We start from the raw sequence: 19,448 nt of genomic DNA on the forward strand, positions 1-19,448 counted from the left end.
CTCAAGAGCAGAAAGAACAACCTGAAACCTGAGAAATGTTAGGTTCAACTGGTCCTCAAACGGAGATTGTATTTTTTAACATTGGAAAGAATGCATATTTCCCCACTATAAGAACTTTTTTTTCATCTTTAAAGAATCAAATAGCCAACTAAAGAACAATATAAGATGGTTCTCGATAAAAGATCATGGTTCTTGAACAGCAAAGAACCATAGAAGAAACTTTTGTTTTTTACAAGCCTAAAAAATGGAGCAGCTCCTTCACACACACACACACACACACACACACACACACACACACACACACACACACACACACACACACACACACACACACACACACACACACACACACACACACACACACACACACACACACACACACACACACACACACACACACACACACACACACACACACACACACACACACACACACACACACACACACACACACACACACACACACACACACACACACACACACACACACACACACACACACACACACACACACACACACACACACACACACACACACACACACACACACACACACACACACACACAGGTTTACCACCATTTACCCCCTGTTGTTCACACTGCATGACCTATTTCCTGTTTCAAACAATGGGCAGATGACCCAATCAGAAGGCACTGGAAACTGTGTTTGTGAGAATGTGTGTGTGGGAAGTTTCCCTCAAACTCAATGACCATTAGGAATTACTAGGTGATACCACTCACTTTTCCCATACAATAATGCCAACTTTGCCGTTAAAAAAAAAAAAAAAAATCACATCATAGGTTTAATAACCTGTTTTATCATAGGTTTAATTATTTAAATCATATTTTCAAAATGTATAACTTATATTCAGATTCCTTATGATCCACATTAATCTGTTAATTATGAAAACATTTAAAACCATTCAGTTAAGAAGTATGAACATGGTTCGATAATGGTTTAATAATTGGTATTGATGATAAATATATAAACCTGGTTATTGCGTATTTGTTTAATTTTTTAGTATATGACTGACAAGTACGTATAATTTTAGGTTTATTAATTTATGTAAAAACGGTGTACTCAAAATGTATGGAAATTTTTAAGCAATTCAAATGCATATGCCCTAAATAATTTGTGTTGTTCTTAACGCTTTCCTGGCCAGTGTTTTTTTTTAAAGTTGCGCCCCATGAACATTGCAAATATATCAAAAGAACAGAACCTCTGCTTTTAAACAAGCTTCATGCATTCTTTTTTAAAATCAACACTTGAATGTGGGAAAGTTTAATAAAAAAAGTAACATTTTGAAAAAAAAGCTGAGAAAATTGCTCTTTTCTTTTCAAAGACAATGTGCACAAGCAATGCATTTGTCCCTTGTTTCTGCTTCTTTGCCTGTTTCAGAAGACAGAAGATGTGTAATAGCACCCTCTACCATATAGCTGGAAAAGAGGGAAACTGGAAAAGAGGGAAACTGGAAAATTCCGTCAATAGTGGGAAAGAGTTAAAGACTAACTTTTGGCCATCTAGCGGTTAAAAAATAAATCTGCATGTGTCTTGCCGAAGAACATTGTTTTGTTTGTACTCTCCTCCAGTCTGCGCGGAGTTTTGTGGTTAGAGACACCGTTGGTGTAATGATGGCGCAGACGCAGAGGAATCCACTTGCAGCTTTATAGAGAATGGTCAACAGGCTTGGTAAATCAACAGCAGACAGACTCAACGAAAGGCAACCAGCAAAAGACAAAGTCCAAAGAGCAATCCGGATCAAGACAGGCAGAGAACGATCAGAGGTCGGGGTACAAAGTCCTAGGTCAGTAATCAGCAGACAGAGGAAAATGCTTGGAATTGAAAGCCAGGGCAATGCAATACTTCGCAGAGAAGTAGCTTTTATGTGTGTGTAAATGAAGTGCAGGTGTGTGTGCAATCAGTGCAGTACAGGTGTATGGTGTTTGGTGTAATCAGTCCAGGGAGGTGTATGATGGGAAATGTAGTCCAAGTAAACCCAGGAAGTGCGTGGCTAATCGTGACAGTTGGAAACATGCAAACATGATCTTATCAGAGCGGATGGACACGTAACGTTAGGCTTCAACAGTTTCTTTGTTTTTACCCCGGTGAGTTTTGCCATTTTGAATTATCCATAGTCAATTTTTCTCATTCGTTGTAACAACTTGCATTCAACTTCACGGTTCACGCTTCCCACAGCCAGCGCTACTTTTCTCTGTGTGCGGACATGACGTGGCACGCACGGGCGAATGACGTGCTAGTGCAATTTCCCGCGCAATCTGTCCCGACAGCACTAAAATATAAATCAATATTATACGTTTTTATCAAAAAGTTAAGATTTATATAATTTTAATAATATAATTGAACAAAATACAGTTTGAATTATAATGAATTGTAAAAAATAATAGGCTATTTAAATAAATAAAAATTGTTTGTAATAAGGATAGCAATAGTAATAGTTTATTACCAGCTCTTGTTTACTTATTTATTTGAGCAACTGCACAATTTGCTTCATTTTTGGCAAATCTGCTTTAATACATAGGCTATGTTGAATCATTTTAAAATGTAATTTCTTCTATTCTTTGCATCTCAAATTAATGATTCTCCCAAAAATGACAATTTGATTTATTAAAATCATTTACTCACCCTCATTTTCTGCCCAAAGTATTTTGTGTTCTATTTAAGATAGGAAATTAATGCAGCTTTGGAAGAACATGACGGTGAATAAATACTCATTTTTTGGAGTGAACTACTTTTGCATTATTAGATTTCCATGTATAATTGGTCACTGCTGGTCTAAGATCAATACCAAATCAGTGTTTTCATTCATATCTCTGCACAGCTTTCTTAGAGAACACCATTTCACATCCCTCACTCTTTATGTTTCTCCTTGACCCCTTTTCCCAGTCTTTCTCCTTTTATACTCCACTCATCTCTCTTTCTCTCTGTTTCATTCACATTTAGTCTGAGAGGCGTGACTGAATGCTTTCTGACAGCCATTGCTGATAAATAAAGCAATTGACAGTCTGAATGCTTCCCTCAGGTGAGACTCGACACACACACACACACACACACGCGTCCAATTCGTCCTTCACAGTTTTACTGGATGGAATCTCACCATTTAATTCCATCTACTGTACAGCTGCATGCACACACACACACACACACCTAGAGATCTTGCTTGATTTGATTAGATGATATCCGTATACCACAAAATACAGTTTGTGTGTGTGTATCACGGCTAATCAAGTTTGACCGCACTGTTGGATGAAAGCCATTTTGTCCAATAATTTCTCGTTCATGGTCTGAAGGTTAGCATAAATCCCTCACACAGGTTACTGTATATCAGGGCGGTAAGGAAGCATCTTTGTTGTTTGACTTCCTCACAGGAAGAGGGTGCAACTCACTTAGTTGATGGAGAATATATATACACATTCAAGTTGAACATTGCTGAGCATGTTGTGTTTGAGGTGAATATAGCACAGATACAGTTTTTTTTGTGTGTGTGTGTGTTCAGGCCTTTGTTAAGAGTAAATGGAAATAAATAAATATAGGTTCTATTCAGTTTTTCCGCCATAAAAGTGGCTTGGAAAATTCTGTGCTCAATTGTAGACAAGTGTCTCGACAGCTCCCCCTGCTGGCTGGTGAGACTCAGTGATGTTACGATACATGGCCTGTTCAGAGTAACACACTAACAAACTAGTCTCACCATTGCTCTTAAAGGTGGGGTATGTGATTCTCTTTTTTGTCCATTTTTTCAAAATAACTTTGAAATCCTATTCCTAACCCACGTACAGCCACTAAGTTAGAAGCACTAAAATGAAAATTAAGCTATTTAATCATCTGTGGAACGGGCAGGCCTTGAAAAACTCCAGCCAATCATTTCCAAGACCACCTGGAATCATTGGACAGTAAGTTTGTCAATCAAACGGTCAATCACATACCCCACCTTTAATATTGTTCATTTGTAGCCACTTTCTTGATTTATCGTTCGATAATTTAAGTCACCATGTGCAGTTCTTATTTTTTTTTACATAAATGTTCCCTCAGTCTTTAATCCGAACATCTTCCCCTGACTCCACATCTCTCTTCTCTGATGACATGTGATCTGGCACGAGGGCGGGGCAACCTGTCACTCACACGAGATCCATAAACAACAAGCCACAACCATCCAATCAATTCCCCATGGACAAAACCAATAGGTAACAAAAGGTAACAATAGGTAACAAAAGACTATTGCAACTTCAGTCTCATGCCAACTTTACATTTAAAAAATAAGTAAAGTAAAATAAGTTTTTTTAATGACATTCGCAATTAAACATGCTGATTAGGGCTATAAAAGGGCTATAAAAAAAAATGGTGCACAGTATGCATACTCGAAGTGTAGTATGGTAGTATGCAATTCAGAATACAGCCACAGCATCATTACCATCCACTCCATAACAAAGAATCTTCTACAGGACACTTGTTAACATAATTAGTTTTATTATTTCTGTAGCTAATTTACAACAAGCATCTCACTGAAATGAAACATTTTTATAATCCCATACTGTCATTGGTAAATCTCTCTTTTAAGATAAATCATTTAAATATACTTTTGCATCAGATGGCATTGTTGTATTTTCATAATTCTTCTTCTTTTTTAAAATAAAAGCAATATGTTCAATCTGTTCAGGATAATTAGAATATGGCAAATACAAATCGATAAAATACATTTGATTCTTTCAAATAAATTAATAAATTCAACTCATATTTCATTCTAGTAAGAGTGAAGTCATATATTTCTCTTGGTAATACATTGTGTGTGTGTGTGTGTGTGTGTGTGTGTATGTGTGTGTTTGTGTGTTTTGTGCAGCTCATTCAGACAGCAATATACGTTCATATTTTTTATTATTTATGTAGCTAATAATATGATTTGGGAAATGTATTTATGGGCTACGTTTAGAAAAGAATCCGTATGTGGTATGTGTAATGCGTGCAAATCTTTTTAAAAAATAATTGAAAATTTCACAGTAAAGTTGAATTTTTACTTTCAGTTTTCACATTTGATTGTGTGCATCTCCACTTTGGAAAGCACAGCAAAAGCGTCTCAGTCTTCACACAAAACCCCCATGTAAACAAAGCGGTAAACAATTAAATAAACAATCATATAAAATCTATAAATTAAAATACCGGCAAGAAAGAAACAGTCACTGCACTCCAAACACACTTAAATATCGAAATCCAAACGCAAAAAGGTCAAAGGAAAATAAGTGAAAGTAAACGCGCCTGCAGATTACTCTGCGTTCGTTCCTCTGCTTTCTGTTGTTCATCACGTCTGATCAAACCTTGCCTTTAATAAGTGCAAATGTGTTTCACTTCATCTTCTTATTATCACCTACAAAAACTGTCCGTTTTCCCCTCGAAGTCTGCGTTTCCATAAATCACTGTGGTAAAGTTCATGGCATTGATTTAATGAAATCTCAATAAATCCGAAGAAGTGTTGTGTACGCACCACGGTTTCGTCCTCACGTTAGACCTTGAATATGATGCCCTCTGAGCTCAAAGCACCGTATCGATTTTTACCGCATCGCTGTCACGGCACAAAAGGGTAAAAAAGCCAATTTATCATTCTGCCATTCTCGTGTCGGCCAGGGTGGAAGTGGGCGCTTTGTCAACCCTCTCAGAATTATGGGTAAAACGGTTTACAAATGAGTGAGGAGGGTAATAGTTGGAGGCAGGCTTTAGTGTGTTAAACTTGGCTAGCTAAGCTGATTATTCCCTGGCATTACAGCCATTCATTTATCTCATCAAACATAATGAACCCACGATCGTATTCCAATAAAACCCAGCGCCATTAAGACCCGCTCCTCTTCACAACATAATCGACCACCGATTAACCAGTGTGATGATGTCCACTGACTGGCCATTGAGATGCATCAAAGTATAGCCTCATTGGTTTGATTACAAGAGTTATTTATAATTTGATACACAGCATTAAAACATTGTACAATAATCCATTTTCCTGATAGTATTTGTGTGTGTGTGTGTGTGTGTGTGTGTGTGTGTGTGTGTGTGTGTGTGTGTGTGTATACAGAGAGTTTATAGATGGGCTGAATGAATGGCCATTAAGGCTACGTTCACATGGCAGCTGACGTAAAAATCGTATTGAATTAAACTCTGAGCCAATCGACTGAGCCGTAAAAAACATAATGTGACTAATTACTCTGGTGTCACAGAAAAACGATGCTCTTGACGAATCTTGACGATGCTGAATTTACAATTTTTTTGTAAATTTATTTAAATTTATACAATTTATTTTACGAGGTGGCGATTTCGTATAAATTCATATGATGGTTTGTATGAAAATGCATGATTATTTTATTTATATATTTTTTAAGGGGTGGTGAAGCTCCGCCCCTAAACCTAACAGTCAGTTGGCAGTAGGCAGATCGTATGAAAACAGGTTTGTACAAATTCACCACAAATTCACCAAAACATAAAATCGTTCTGAATTGCCGTGAGATTGTGCTGATTTGTGTGATGACCGTACATGCACAGTCCCAAAGCTAACAACTATCCTGAGCTGGGATGTCAGTGTTCCCCAAAAAAGGGGCACTGGAAAAACATGATTAATTTTTTTTTTTTTTTTTTTAGATTTAAAGGAATGGTTCATGTAAAAATGAAAATTCTGTCATCATTTACTCATCAAGTTATTCCAAACCTGTATGAATTTCTTTCTTCTGCTGATGGTCCCCACTGACTTCCATAGTATTTTCTCTATGGAAGTCAATGAGGTCCATCAACTGTTACCAACATGCTTCAAATGGTCTACAAGCAGGAAACTCAGACAGGTTTGAAACAACTTGAGGGTGAGTAAATGATGACAGAATTTTCATTTTTGGGTGAATTATCCCTTTAAATTCTATTTGATCAAAATAAGCTACTACTTAAGAATGGCTTTTAAAGGAGAAGGATGCCCAGAAAATTGTGTAATTATCATGTTCACCGGGCAAACCTTGTGTTCAATCAGGAGAGTTTACAACAATTTAACTTGAAATTCGTCATTAAATGCCTGTGAAAAAGACTGAACAACTACTGGCCGTATAAACGAAAAATTATATTATATTACCATCATTTAAATAATACATAAAAACGTCAAGGTATCCCTCAGATTTAAAAGATCAACCTTAAACACAAGAAACGAATTTGAGCAGGAGGAAGGAATTGGTGTTGCGGTGTGAACGTAGCCTTTCAGCACAAGTGTGATCGGATGTTAAAATGACTAAAGAATTACGTTTGATAATTTACCGATGACTTCGAGATCCAAGCATGGCTGAAATTCGTTACATTATGAGAAGATTAAGGAAGAGCCCGATATTGCACATTAAAGAGCAGCCTGGAGTCTGTGTGTTTGACAGGGAAATGATCCTTCAGCTCAAAGGAAAACATCAATCAGGCTATTGCAAGAAGATCCAGACAGAAGGCGGCACGTGTCGAAATGTGCATGTTTACATGTAAGCGCAAGAAAATCAAAGGAAACAGAATATCAAGCATGTGTCTTTCTATGATGATGTGCAGAATGAGAGTCACGGTCTGCGCCTTTTCCTCTTTTCTTTTTTCTTCCAACCCTTTCTTCTTATCCAGTCAATGTGATGAACTAGCTGCAAACGGTTTAAGGGGAACATTCGAAGGACGGAACTTCCTGGATTTCAGAAAGCACACATCAAGCACTTCAAATTTTGTAAAAGGAATTAAACGCCCTTGATGCTGATAACTGTGGGTGAACGCCAGTCTCTGAGTAGTCGTAATATCTTTGATATTGAAGATTTCAGCGCATTATTGATACTGATAAATATACTTTGATAATTCAGTTCGATTCACCTTTAGTACTGTAAAACGAGCTCCTTTAATCAGGAATCGCTCTTGAAAGTCTCATTCCAGTAAAAGCCAAGGCGGTCGCTCATCTCTCTCCTCTTCCTGTCTTCCTGTTCGGAGAGAGCGAGAGGGAATCTGACAATATACAAAATTTCTTTGTAGCATCCCAGTTCGTGACAGAGTAAAAACAGCTCCCCAGTCCTGTTATTCAGAGAGAAAGCCAGAAAGAAACAGAGAAGGACTGAGAGAAAGACGGAGAAAGGAAGATAAAAGCAGAAGAAGGAGGCTAAGGAAAGGAGGAAAAGAGAGGCAGCTCCTGTGCATTTTTCCTGGTGTCTCTGTGACTTCTCCCTCTCTCTGTCTGTTTCTCGTGAGCTCTGCGAGTCGAGTGCTCGGTCCAGGCTGAATGGTGACTGGGAGAGGTGATGTGGCTCTGGATGGACTCTCACAGACGCTCTCTGGTGGGAATCCAGATGTAAGGCCCTGACTGCTCCTCGATCACAGTTTTCACCTTGTGATAAACCTCCTCGAAGCTGTCGCCCTCCACGATCGCTGCGAAACAGAGCGTTCACATTGATCTTTCCGTGTCTTTTATTATGTAATTGTCAGAGGTGTAAAGTCCAGGTTCAGAAAGTAAAAGTCCTTAGTATTTTGTTCCAATCACCTGGATTTGCTCATTAGCACAGTTTTTCAGTCAGGAGATCATGAGTTTATGGGTGAATAAATATATGGCTTTTACTTTCTGACCCCTTGGGCCAGTTGCATAAACATAGCCAATATGTTAAGTCTGTGTCTTAAGTTCTAGTGTGACCAACTAACGGTTAGTCAAAGGGAAATTAGTCTTACTTTTTAGTGTCAAATTAGACCAATCTATGTTTATATATAACTGACTTAAAACAGTTATGAACAGTTTATAAGAAAAAAATGGGATGACTAACTTTTAAGACCAGTCTTAGCAGTTTATGCGACTGACCCCTGGACTTTACACCTCTGGTAATTGGTCATAGTCATGTCATGTGATTCACTGCCTGAACTAAAACATGCGTTCATAAACTGCAACTTTAGAATAATTTGCTGCATTAAGACGTATAAATAATTTGTATTACCACTCTTGCTTTTATAGTGATATATATAGTTAATATAAAAATGGTAATTTTCATGCAATATTTTAATCTAAATCATATGTAAAACTATACTTATATAAACTGTTGCGTGTGTGTATTGTTAATAAAAACCATGTATGTAAATGGTCATATTTCTAATTTGCAAATGCAGTAATTTACACAAGAATGATGGTAACGCTTCCTTTTACATTCCTGTTCCCCATGTACATACTATGTACTTATTATAGTGATTACAATAACTGGGTAATAACTGAGTATTAACCCTGAACCTACCCCTAAACCTAACCTTAACCCATGTACTTACCTTATATTACCCAGTACGTTCTTAGGCAAGTACACTGTAAGTACACGTAAGTTAACACACTGTAAAATTAAGCATTATTACCCAGTACTTTCTTAGACAAGTACACTGTAAGTACACGTAAGTTAACGTACTGTAAAAGAAAGCATTACCAGAATGATTTAAATATAGATTAATTCTGCACATTAATGAGGCCCAAAATATATTGGGTCAGATTTACTAAACAGCGCAAATTAGTGTGCGGCCGCAATCTAATAAAAGTGCAGATGGCAGTGGGAAGTTCTGCGGCTGATCTTTTGACAATGTGCAAATTCAACGGAAACTCGGTTTTAAGACATACCAGCTTTCTGGGGGTGGTAAATAATGGCACAAATACCAGTTAACTGACTACCTCATACTCTAGTGAATCATGTTGCATGATTCATTTAATACTCTGTCCATAAATTTATGACAGGGAAACTCCTACAAATAAGGTCAGGAGCAAAAATAACTGTCCATGCCTTTTTATTGCTAATTTCTCAAAGCGTGACTTTAGTAAATCCTGACAGTATTTTTATTGCCAACAGAGGGTTTGCGCTGGAACAAGCTGTTAGTAAATCTGGCTCATTGTACAAATAAGTAACACCCATCCTTTTCAAAATTCTACACACGTTCCTTTATTAAATATTTTGGCTAATTCAATCAAGCTTTCAGGTTGTAGCATTCCCATTCCCTTACAATTCTCTTCACAATTCAATGAAAAGCCAGCAGATTCTGGGCCAGATTTACTAAACAGGGCAAATTAGCATGAGAGTGCAATTCAATGAAAGAACACAGACTCAGCCGGATCATTTCTATAATGTCCAACACAATCTACACAGAGCAGCTTAAATTAGCGTCTGGTTTAAGACATTGGTAAATAATTGCCCAAACACCAGTACATTGACTCGTGCAAACCTTAGTAAATCACCTTGCGTGATTCATTTAATTATTCTCCTCCCATAAATGTTGCGTCTGAAAGGGAAACTCCTACAAATGCATATGCAATAAGTTCAGCCACAAAAATAACGCTGTCCATGCCTATTCAGCACTAATTTGTCACTGCGTGTCTTTAGTAAATCCTGAGTATTTTCTAACGCCAAAAGAGAGTTTGCGCTGGAGCAAGCTGTTAGTAAATCTGGCCCTTAGTGTGGCCTAGTAATGAGTAATTAGTTGCATGAAACTGTCTTACCAGAGAAGCACTCCAGGAAATCTTGCTCCAGTTTAATAGCGCGGTCCATACCTTTCCTGGCTTGTTCCTCAGTTAAACGTGTGTTGATCTCTCTGGATAATACAGCACAGACCCCATCAGTTGTCAGTTTCGGCAACATTTACAGCTAAACATACACAGGCTCAATTTGAAGTTGATGCTGAAGTATGTGTGTAGTTGTTTGCAGTTACGTACAGGACGTTCTCCAGTGATTTGGGCCGTACGAAGATGGCGATTGGGTGAAGCTGTGCAGCCTGTAGTCTACGAACTGCGTTTGCGGACACATCCAGAATACAGTGCTTTCCTTGCTGCTCACAAAAATAGACACGCATATTAAAGGACAGTTCCAGCCAAAAATGAACCTAGGGGTAAATAACACATGGGTACCGAGTCGACCGTTCTCTGGGATGCGTTTTCATGATAATCGAATGTACCCAGTTTTAACGTTAGTTTTAGTTTAACCACAAATTAGCTTATAACGCTAGTTCAGTGGTTCTCAACTCCAGTCGTCGGGACCCACTGCTCTGCACATTTTTATGTCTCCTTATTTAACACCTGATTCAGATCACCAGCTCGTTAGGAGAGACTCCTTGATCTGAACTGAGTGTGTCAGATAAGAGAGACATATAAAATGTGCAGAGCAGTGGGTCCCGAGGACTGGAGTTGAGAACCACTGCGCTAGTGTATTGGGCATCAAATAAGTAAAAATCGCTAGTTAATACCACTAACAAGGCTCAAAATAGCCCCACACTAACACGGTAGCATAATGAGGGTCTCTACCTGCAAACCGAAGCATTGAGAACTTTGTAAGTGTACAGACAGTTTAATAAGGAGATAATTTATAAAGACAGTACACTTCGCGTATACAAGCAGGAGCCATCTTTGGAAAACAGTCTCGACCAGTCGAACCACGAACGCCGTGCTACGTGAGCTGAACTGTGACTATCGACCAGCACGTAGCATGGCGTTCGTGGTTTATTATTCGATGCCGCATACACTAGCGTTATAAGCTGATCTGTGGTTAAACTAAAACTAACGTTAAAACTGGGTACATTCGATTATCATGAAAACGCATCCCAGAGAACGGTCGACTCGGGACCCATGTGTTATTTTGCTCTAGGTTCATTTTTGGCCGGAATTGTCCTTTAAGATTTGCAAAAGTGATACACGAGTTCATTGTTTTATTTAAAACGTACCTGTTCTGCCACCTCTCGCACGCTCTGAACGCTGGTCCCGTACAGGTGACTGTTGTACTGGCCCGCCTCAATGAAACGATGGTTCTGAATGTCTTTCTCCATCTGTTCCCGCGACGACACAAAATGGTAGTCCCGTCCATCCACCTCATATTCCCGCTTGGGTCGTGTCGTATCTGAGAAAGAGCGATGACATCATCTCATGACTATGATATCAGTTACACTTATTGGCAGTGCAGGACAATTGTGTTGTGCTTATAGTAAGTGAAGACATTTTGGGCAAGCTTCAAAATAGTTTTTTTATGAAATGAGAACTGTGACAGCAAAATATTATTTATTTCTTGTGATGACAAAGCTAAATTTTCAGCATCATTACTCCAGTCTTCAGTGTCACATGATCCTTCAGATATCATTCCGATATGCTGATTTGATAATCAAGAAACATTTCTGAAACATTTCTGATTATTATCAATGTTGAAAACAGCTGTACCGTTTAATATGTTTGTAGAGACTGTGATACACTAGCATTTAATAGGTTGGGATATGATTTAAAAAAGTGACACACACTTTTATTCAGCAAGGATGCATTAAATTGATCAAAAGTGACAGTAAATATATTTATAATGTTACAGAAGATTTCTATTTTAAATAAATGCTGTTCTTTCGAAGTTTATATTCATCAAAGAATCCTGAAAAAAATTGTATTATAGTTTCCACAAAAATATGAAGCGGCACAACTGTTTTTGATAAATAATAAAAAATGTTTGTTGAGCACCAAATCAGCATATAAGAATGATTTCTTAATACGGAAATCGCATGAAGCCAAATCAGACCATTGTTGAGAAACGCTCTTGGTGCTTTTGAGAGCAATACGCATCTGAGCGTGACGACAGAGTTGAGGAATACTTACGAGGGACACAAGAGCCAAACTTGTCTGGGAACTCAGACAGCAGGTCATCATTCACTCTGTCCTTCACCGGGCCCAGAATAATGATCGGCCTCGCGTAGTGAACTAAATTGGATGAGAGATGAGACAGAGACTGTACGAATACATACACTAGTAGACAAAGCAAAAATGGATGTGAGGAGAAAGAACAATATGACATAAGCTAGACACTCAGTGGCTCAGTTCCCAACCCTAGTGAGCTTAGAAAATGCCTAAAGGGATAGTTCACCCAAAAATGAAAATGATTAATTACTCGCCCTCATGTTGTTCCAAACCTGTAAGACTTTCGTTCAGATCTTTTTGATGAAATCTGAGAGATTTCTGTCCCTCCATTGACAGCTACACAACTACCACTTTGATGCTTCGAAAAGTTCATAAAGAGATCGTAAAACTAATCCATATAAATTGAGTGTTTTAGTCTAAAATTTTCTGAAGAGAAGCGGTCGCTTTATATGATGAACAGATTTAATTTTGGCTTTTATTCACATCTAAACATTGATCAGTGAACATTAACAGAAGCTCAACCGAACTTGGTTGACGCACGATAATGAACCTCATTGGTTCTCGAACATCAAGCAAACAAGCTTGAGCTTCTGTTTACCACAACTGATGTGTGAGTTGAATGTTTATACGTGAATAAAAGCCTAAATTCAATCTGTTCATCATATAAAGTCTCTTTAGGAAATGTGGACTAAACCGCTCAATTGCTTTGAGCTTTTTAAAGCATCAAAGTGGAAGTTGCGTAGCTGTCAATGGAGCGCCAGAAAGCTCTCAGATTCCATCAAACATATCTTCATTTGTTTTCCGAAGATGAACCAAAGTTTTACGGGTTTGGAACGACATAATTTTCATTTTTGGGTGAACTATCCCTTTAATTTTACTCAACTTCTAAAGCAAAACATCCATAGAACTGCAGCACAGGCCCATCAATTCCCCATCAGTTTCAAGTCAGGAATAAGTCTGGTTTTCAGGAGGGACTCCCTCGGTTGAAATCACAGGGGCTCCTAGAATCGTCACTCAATCTTCCCTCTAGCGACGGCCTTGATAGTATGCATCATCAATAAGGTTCATACTGAATGTGGCACACTGTGATGATGATAAAGAACTGTATGTCAAGCTCACTGTTCGCATACGATAACCTAAATAACCTAAAAACAAAGTATACTTGCACGCTTGCTTTGTGGATAAGGCTGACAAGTTTCAAAAAATATATATTATTATTCAGTATTGAAAAGCAGAAGTGTAAAGAGTAACAGAAAACCATACTTAAGTAAACGTGGCGATACCTTAATATGAAAATGACTTCATTGAAAGTTACAAGTCACCAATTCCAATACGACTTGAGTAAAAGTCTTAGGCCTGGGTTCACAGACAGGGTTTAGATTAAGCCAGGATTAGGCCTAAATTCAGTTAAGACATTAAAGAAGTTTTTATGAACGTGCCTTACAACAAAACATGGTGTGCATCTTGAGACAAAACAATAGCACTGACATATTTTAAGATATATCAGTGCGAGTTGCTTTCAGTTAAAACAACTCAAACATGCATTTTAGTCTGAGACTAGACTTAAACCTCGTCTGTGAAACCATGGATTAGAGTATCTAATTTTAATGATTTTGTACTCATACTGAATGTAGGCTCAAATATGCACTAGTCCTCAACAAGAAATGCCAGTGAATCAAAATAAAACTGTACAACTCAATATTGCAATTAATCAAAGTCGACACAACAGCCTCTTAAATATCTACAGATACTCAAAAGTCTCAGTTAACTTGGAATTATTTTGAGAGCTCCGACTAGTAGCATGTGATCGCTGCAAATTAATCAAAGCGTTGTTAGTGTTGCCATAGAAATGCATAATTCAGAGACCGAGGACATGAACAGCTCAGAGTAGAACGTCACGTATTGTCATCTCGTAATTATGGTTATAGACCTTAGTCAGGGTAGTGCCATATTTAATTTGAGATGGGAATGAAAACGAGGCTGAGGGATAGAAAGCAGTGTTCAGTCGATTTACTGTTGTTTAACAACAAACTGATTGTTCAGCTGATGAAACGTCTTTCTTTTAGTAAACCGAAACTCCATAAGACAGTTTAAAAAGTTGTGAACTAGGACCTTTATACAGTTTATGCCATTGAAAAGACTGTCTATCCCTCACAGCCTCGTTTTCATTGGCGATAATTTGAATATGGCGTCTAGCCAGACTGAGGTGTATTACTACATGGCGTGAACTCGTCACATGTCCTCATCTCATATATGAAACACCTGCGATTCACAACTGCCTGCTAATGCACTCACATTCGTGTAAAAAAGCCTTGTTGACAAGTTTAGGTGAATAAGGGCAAAACGCACAAGATATAGTACCTTCAATGTCCTGTAGATGGCGATATCGCTTCTTTAGTAGCAGAAATTGCTGCAGAAAAAGTTTGGTGCCATGCAAAATGTAATGAGTAATTGCATTACTCATTACAAATGTACTGGAGTACATAATAAAAAATGTAGTTAAGTAGAGACTGATAAAAAGATGCTGATAATCCAAGTACAGAGTAGCCAAAAAGATACAGTACAGTAACTAATTACATCTACTCAAATACTTGACACCACTGCTGAAAAGTATCTATAACAATAGTTACATCTAGAAATATCTGATTTCACATCAACAGTACTCTATTCAAATGAACTCTGAGGGTTAGTGCACTTTACATGAGGAGCGCTATTTGTGTGGTTGCTGTTGTCTATACAGTGCCTATTATAAGTGAACACACCCATGCTAAAGTTGACTAAAAAGAGGAATAAAAAATCATCTTTTGGAAATTTATTTTAATGCCTTCATTTAAAAAATGAGGAAAGATCCAACCTTTAAGAACACCAATTTTCTTGGTTAAGGAATAATGAATCGTAAATAAATAATTTTTCTTCCTTAAAATACAGGTTGCATAAGTCAGTGCACCCCTATGTTAAATTCCCATAGAGACGGCAGATTTTTATTTTTAAAGGCCGGTTATTTCATGGATCCAGGATACTATGCATCCTGATAAAATTCCCTTGGCCTTTGGGATTAAAATATCCCACATTATCACATTCCCTTCACCATATCTAGAGATTGGCATGGGGAACTTTCCATAAGATCATCTCTCAATGCAAATCACACCAGCTATTAGGCTAACTGAAATAACACCATGCCAATCTCTAGGTATGATGAAGGGAATGTGATAATGTGGGATATTTTAATCCCAAAGGCCAAGGGAACTTCATCAGGATGCATATTATCCTGGATCCATGAAATAACTGGCCTTTAAAAATAAAAATCTGCCGTCTCTATGGGAATTTAACATAGGGGTGCACTGACTTATGCAACCTGTATTTTAAGGAACAGCATTTATTTATTTACGATATATTATTCATTCACAAAGAAAATTGGTGTTCTTAAAGGTTGGATTTTCCACATTTTTTAAAATTAAGGCATTAAGATAAATTTCCAAAAGATGATTTTTTATTCCTCTTTTTAGTCAACTTTAGCATGGGTGTATTCACTTATGCTATCCACTGTATATGCAGCGTTTGAATTGAGTCACGTACAGAATGAAGTTTTTATTCAATTTAGATTTAATGCTGCCTGCGTAGACCGTAGAAAGCAAGGTATCTCACTGGGGTTTGTATCAGAGCCAACGTATAAATGTCTCAGTTGAGTTATCCAACCTTCCACTTGTGCAACTGTCTCGTAACTCCGTACTGCCTCTTCCCTTCCTGAGGGAAAACAAATAGACACACATCAGTTTCTGTTTGCAATGCATTCAGCAACAAAACATATATATATATGTATGTATATTCTGGGCTATACTGTGCTGTCTATGAGGAAAAAGAAGGTTGTAACTCACCCTGTGAGCCTATACTGTCTCGACTTCGGTCCTGTCAAAGGGAAAATATAAGGTACAATGCTTATCAAATTGTAATAGACTGTTTCCCACATCAGTTGTAACATCCAGTTATTGCATAATTTGTCCTGGCTTGAAGAGGTAATAACAGTGCACAAGTATATGTGATGCTGCTTCAAGTCCTGTCGGAAATATCGGATTAATGAGATGAGCAGAAGTACACTTTAGCATACTTTTAAAAAGAGTACTTTTTATGGAAACAATATACTTTAAAAAATATATACTTACAGTAAGTGTGAATTAAATGTAATGTTTTAGATGAAAATTTATTATAGTTTAAATTTACATTAACTGCAATTAGCTGAACATTAGAGTGATTTTTTGACCCACACAATTTGGACTTAATTCCATCTTTATATGTCGTTTCATCATTTCTATTATTGTTTAATGAAATACAATTAAAATGTACCATCGAATGCCGAGCATTTATGGTAAACTAAAATATACTGTAATGTCATTTTTTCTATTTAAACTTGTATGTCATGTAATTAAATCTATTTGTAATTACACATTTGTGATTATAAATGTGCAATTTAAACTTTAAATCTAATAACACACTACAATAAAAATTATAATCAAGTAGTTTCGATGTGCTTTAGTATGTCAGTTAACACATCAAAATAATTGTACTTCTTTAAAACATGAAAAAAGACTATTAAAACAGTGTTTATTATTACAAAGTGCACTTTAAAAAAAAGTTAACAACAATAGTCAGGATAGTTTACTCTCTATAAGTACATTTAAGTGGTCTTATTTCATTAATATATTATCTGGAAGTACAGTGTTTTAGAAATATGATTTTAAGATTTGAAGTATTTGTATTACAAGTGCACAATACATGCAATCAAGCACACTTCTTTTTTTAAGGTAACCCTTTGACAAAGTTGGGGAAAAAATGTCCAAAGGCTTTGTGTGTGTCTGGGAAACCTAGATTGACATAAACCAGGAACAGTAACATGAGCATGTGGATGTTTTCCCTGTCTCAAGTATTATTTTCTTGTCAGCAAATGTCATTTTAGGAGCTCTATATATGAATACCACCACAATGCCATAATTGCAAGTGGAAAATGTTTTTTTCATGCTAAAATACACAGGCAAAACATCAATGTCATGCTTAATGCACACTATTTGCTGTGTTTGCATTAGCTCTAAAAAGCTACCTGTCTTCCAGAAAGTGAAAGAGAAGAAAAAGATAAGCTTAAAATATTAACTTCCCGGGGAAACCTCCAGAACGTCAGTGATCTGTGCGTACAGGCAGCACAAGCTCACAATGCCCAGGAGTTTCAATGCTTTCATAAAACAACTGCTTGATAGACTCCCATGAGCTGCAAACACACACCACTGCTAGCCTGAACACATCAGAACCCGTTATAGAGCCGGAAAACAAATCTCATAAGAGAAGAGCTCAATGTTTTTGGAGTAATTTAAAGAAAAAAGGGTGAATGGGAACGGCAAACAGCTGTTTGTGTTTTTGCATGGAGCTTACCCTTTCTTGTGACTTCAAGCGCGACCACTCTTTTCTCTCAACCCTGGAAGAGAGAGTGGTTGAATAAATGACACAAGATAAATAAAAACAGGAAAATGAACGCTGAGGGGAAATTCACTGAGTAGGAGTTGTGCCCATCTGATGCTGTTGTTTATTCCCACATGCAAATGCAATTATGCAAATGATGCAGACACCATTTGGGAAAAACAGCACTCTTGCTTGTATAATATTGCTTAACTATTTAATATCAAAAACTACTTTTTTTTGGCACAATATCCTTCATTTGAGGACATTCTAACTGCATTCTTTACTCTCAGCTGGTGTGTTTCTGTTTGCTTTTTGCAAAGTGAGTGACAATCTGGATAATGCCAAATGAACACAATGTTAAAACAGTTACACAGCTGAAATAGCACATGCAAAAATGGCACAACTGTTTAGTGAATTTGTCCAAAGCGAGATTAAAGCCATAAAACATTAAAGGGATAGTTCATCCAAAAATGAAAATTCTGTCAGTAATTACTCTCCCTCATGTTGTTCAACCCCGTAAGACCTTCGTTCATCTTCGGAACACAAATTAAGATATTTTTGATTAAATCTGAGAGCTGGATCACTCCTCCATAGGCTTCTAAGGGATTGAAACTTGTTCCCTGAAAAGTTATTAAAGACATCCAGGGCTCGAGACTAATGCCGTCCTGGGGACGATAGAAAATGTGTTTAGGACGAACAGAAATATTCTCCAGGACGCCTACAGGACGAAAGACATTTGTGTATGTGTGTTCATTTATTACTATCCTATTAGCCTAACTTACTTAGAAAACGCCAAAATTAACCGACCAAACGCTGACTACAACGGAGCGCGTCTTCTCATGCTGTTACTATAGTTACTATCACTGGCCGCTACTCACCCGGAGACGTGTTCCGCGGTACCGGGTGCATCTCTGTCAAATGGCTTAATGACATCGCAAATATGTTGCGCTGGTTAAACAATGGTAACGTAAAACAGATTGCTTTGCTTTTCATATTTGCTAAATAATAGCTACCGTCTGTGTCTGTCTCAATGGGGCTGTTTACACCTGGCCACTTCATTACATCTGGACACACAAAAGTTAAATCTACATGTGGTTTCAAAAACCAGATGCATTTACACTTGTCCAGTTTCGTCTGGAATGAGTCTCAGATCTCCTCCTGAAGTTGTTTGAGTGATCGGATTTAAATCCGTCTCGAATGCGTTTCGGAGGGCATTTACACCTGGTCTTTTCACGATCGGAGAGCTATCCAATCACAGAAAACGTATGAAGTGGCCAGGTGTAAACAGCCCCATAGAGCTCGCTTTGAAAAGCTTGTGCGCCAACGTCATTCATGTCATTGGATCACTTGTGG

The 19,448-nt window shown here is 37.6% G+C and overlaps 1 protein-coding gene across 5 annotated transcripts in view; it reads right to left on the bottom strand.

Moving 5' to 3' along the window:
• Positions 1 to 4,461: 4,461 nt before the first annotated feature.
• dlg4a (discs, large homolog 4a (Drosophila)) overlaps positions 4,462 to 19,448 on the bottom strand; it is a 205,046-nt gene continuing 190,059 nt past the window's right edge. For all 5 annotated transcript variants that reach the window (XM_077206714.1, XM_077206713.1, XM_077206712.1 and 2 more), the window contains 8 exons: positions 18,069 to 18,111; positions 16,526 to 16,556; positions 16,347 to 16,394; positions 12,612 to 12,713; positions 11,705 to 11,877; positions 10,704 to 10,816; positions 10,491 to 10,582; positions 4,462 to 8,407 (listed from right to left, as the gene is read on the bottom strand). In XM_077206714.1, the coding sequence (XP_077062829.1) occupies positions 8,301 to 8,407; positions 10,491 to 10,582; positions 10,704 to 10,816; positions 11,705 to 11,877; positions 12,612 to 12,713; positions 16,347 to 16,394; positions 16,526 to 16,556; positions 18,069 to 18,111 (709 nt within the window). In that variant the 3' untranslated portion in view covers positions 4,462 to 8,300. The remainder of the gene's footprint in view (positions 8,408 to 10,490; positions 10,583 to 10,703; positions 10,817 to 11,704; positions 11,878 to 12,611; positions 12,714 to 16,346; positions 16,395 to 16,525; positions 16,557 to 18,068; positions 18,112 to 19,448) is intronic.

Source organism: Siphateles boraxobius, unplaced genomic scaffold, assembly GCF_051911475.1.
Source record: "Siphateles boraxobius isolate OS27281-9 unplaced genomic scaffold, OSU_SipBor_1 56, whole genome shotgun sequence".
Taxonomy (NCBI): Eukaryota; Metazoa; Chordata; class Actinopteri; order Cypriniformes; family Leuciscidae; genus Siphateles; species Siphateles boraxobius.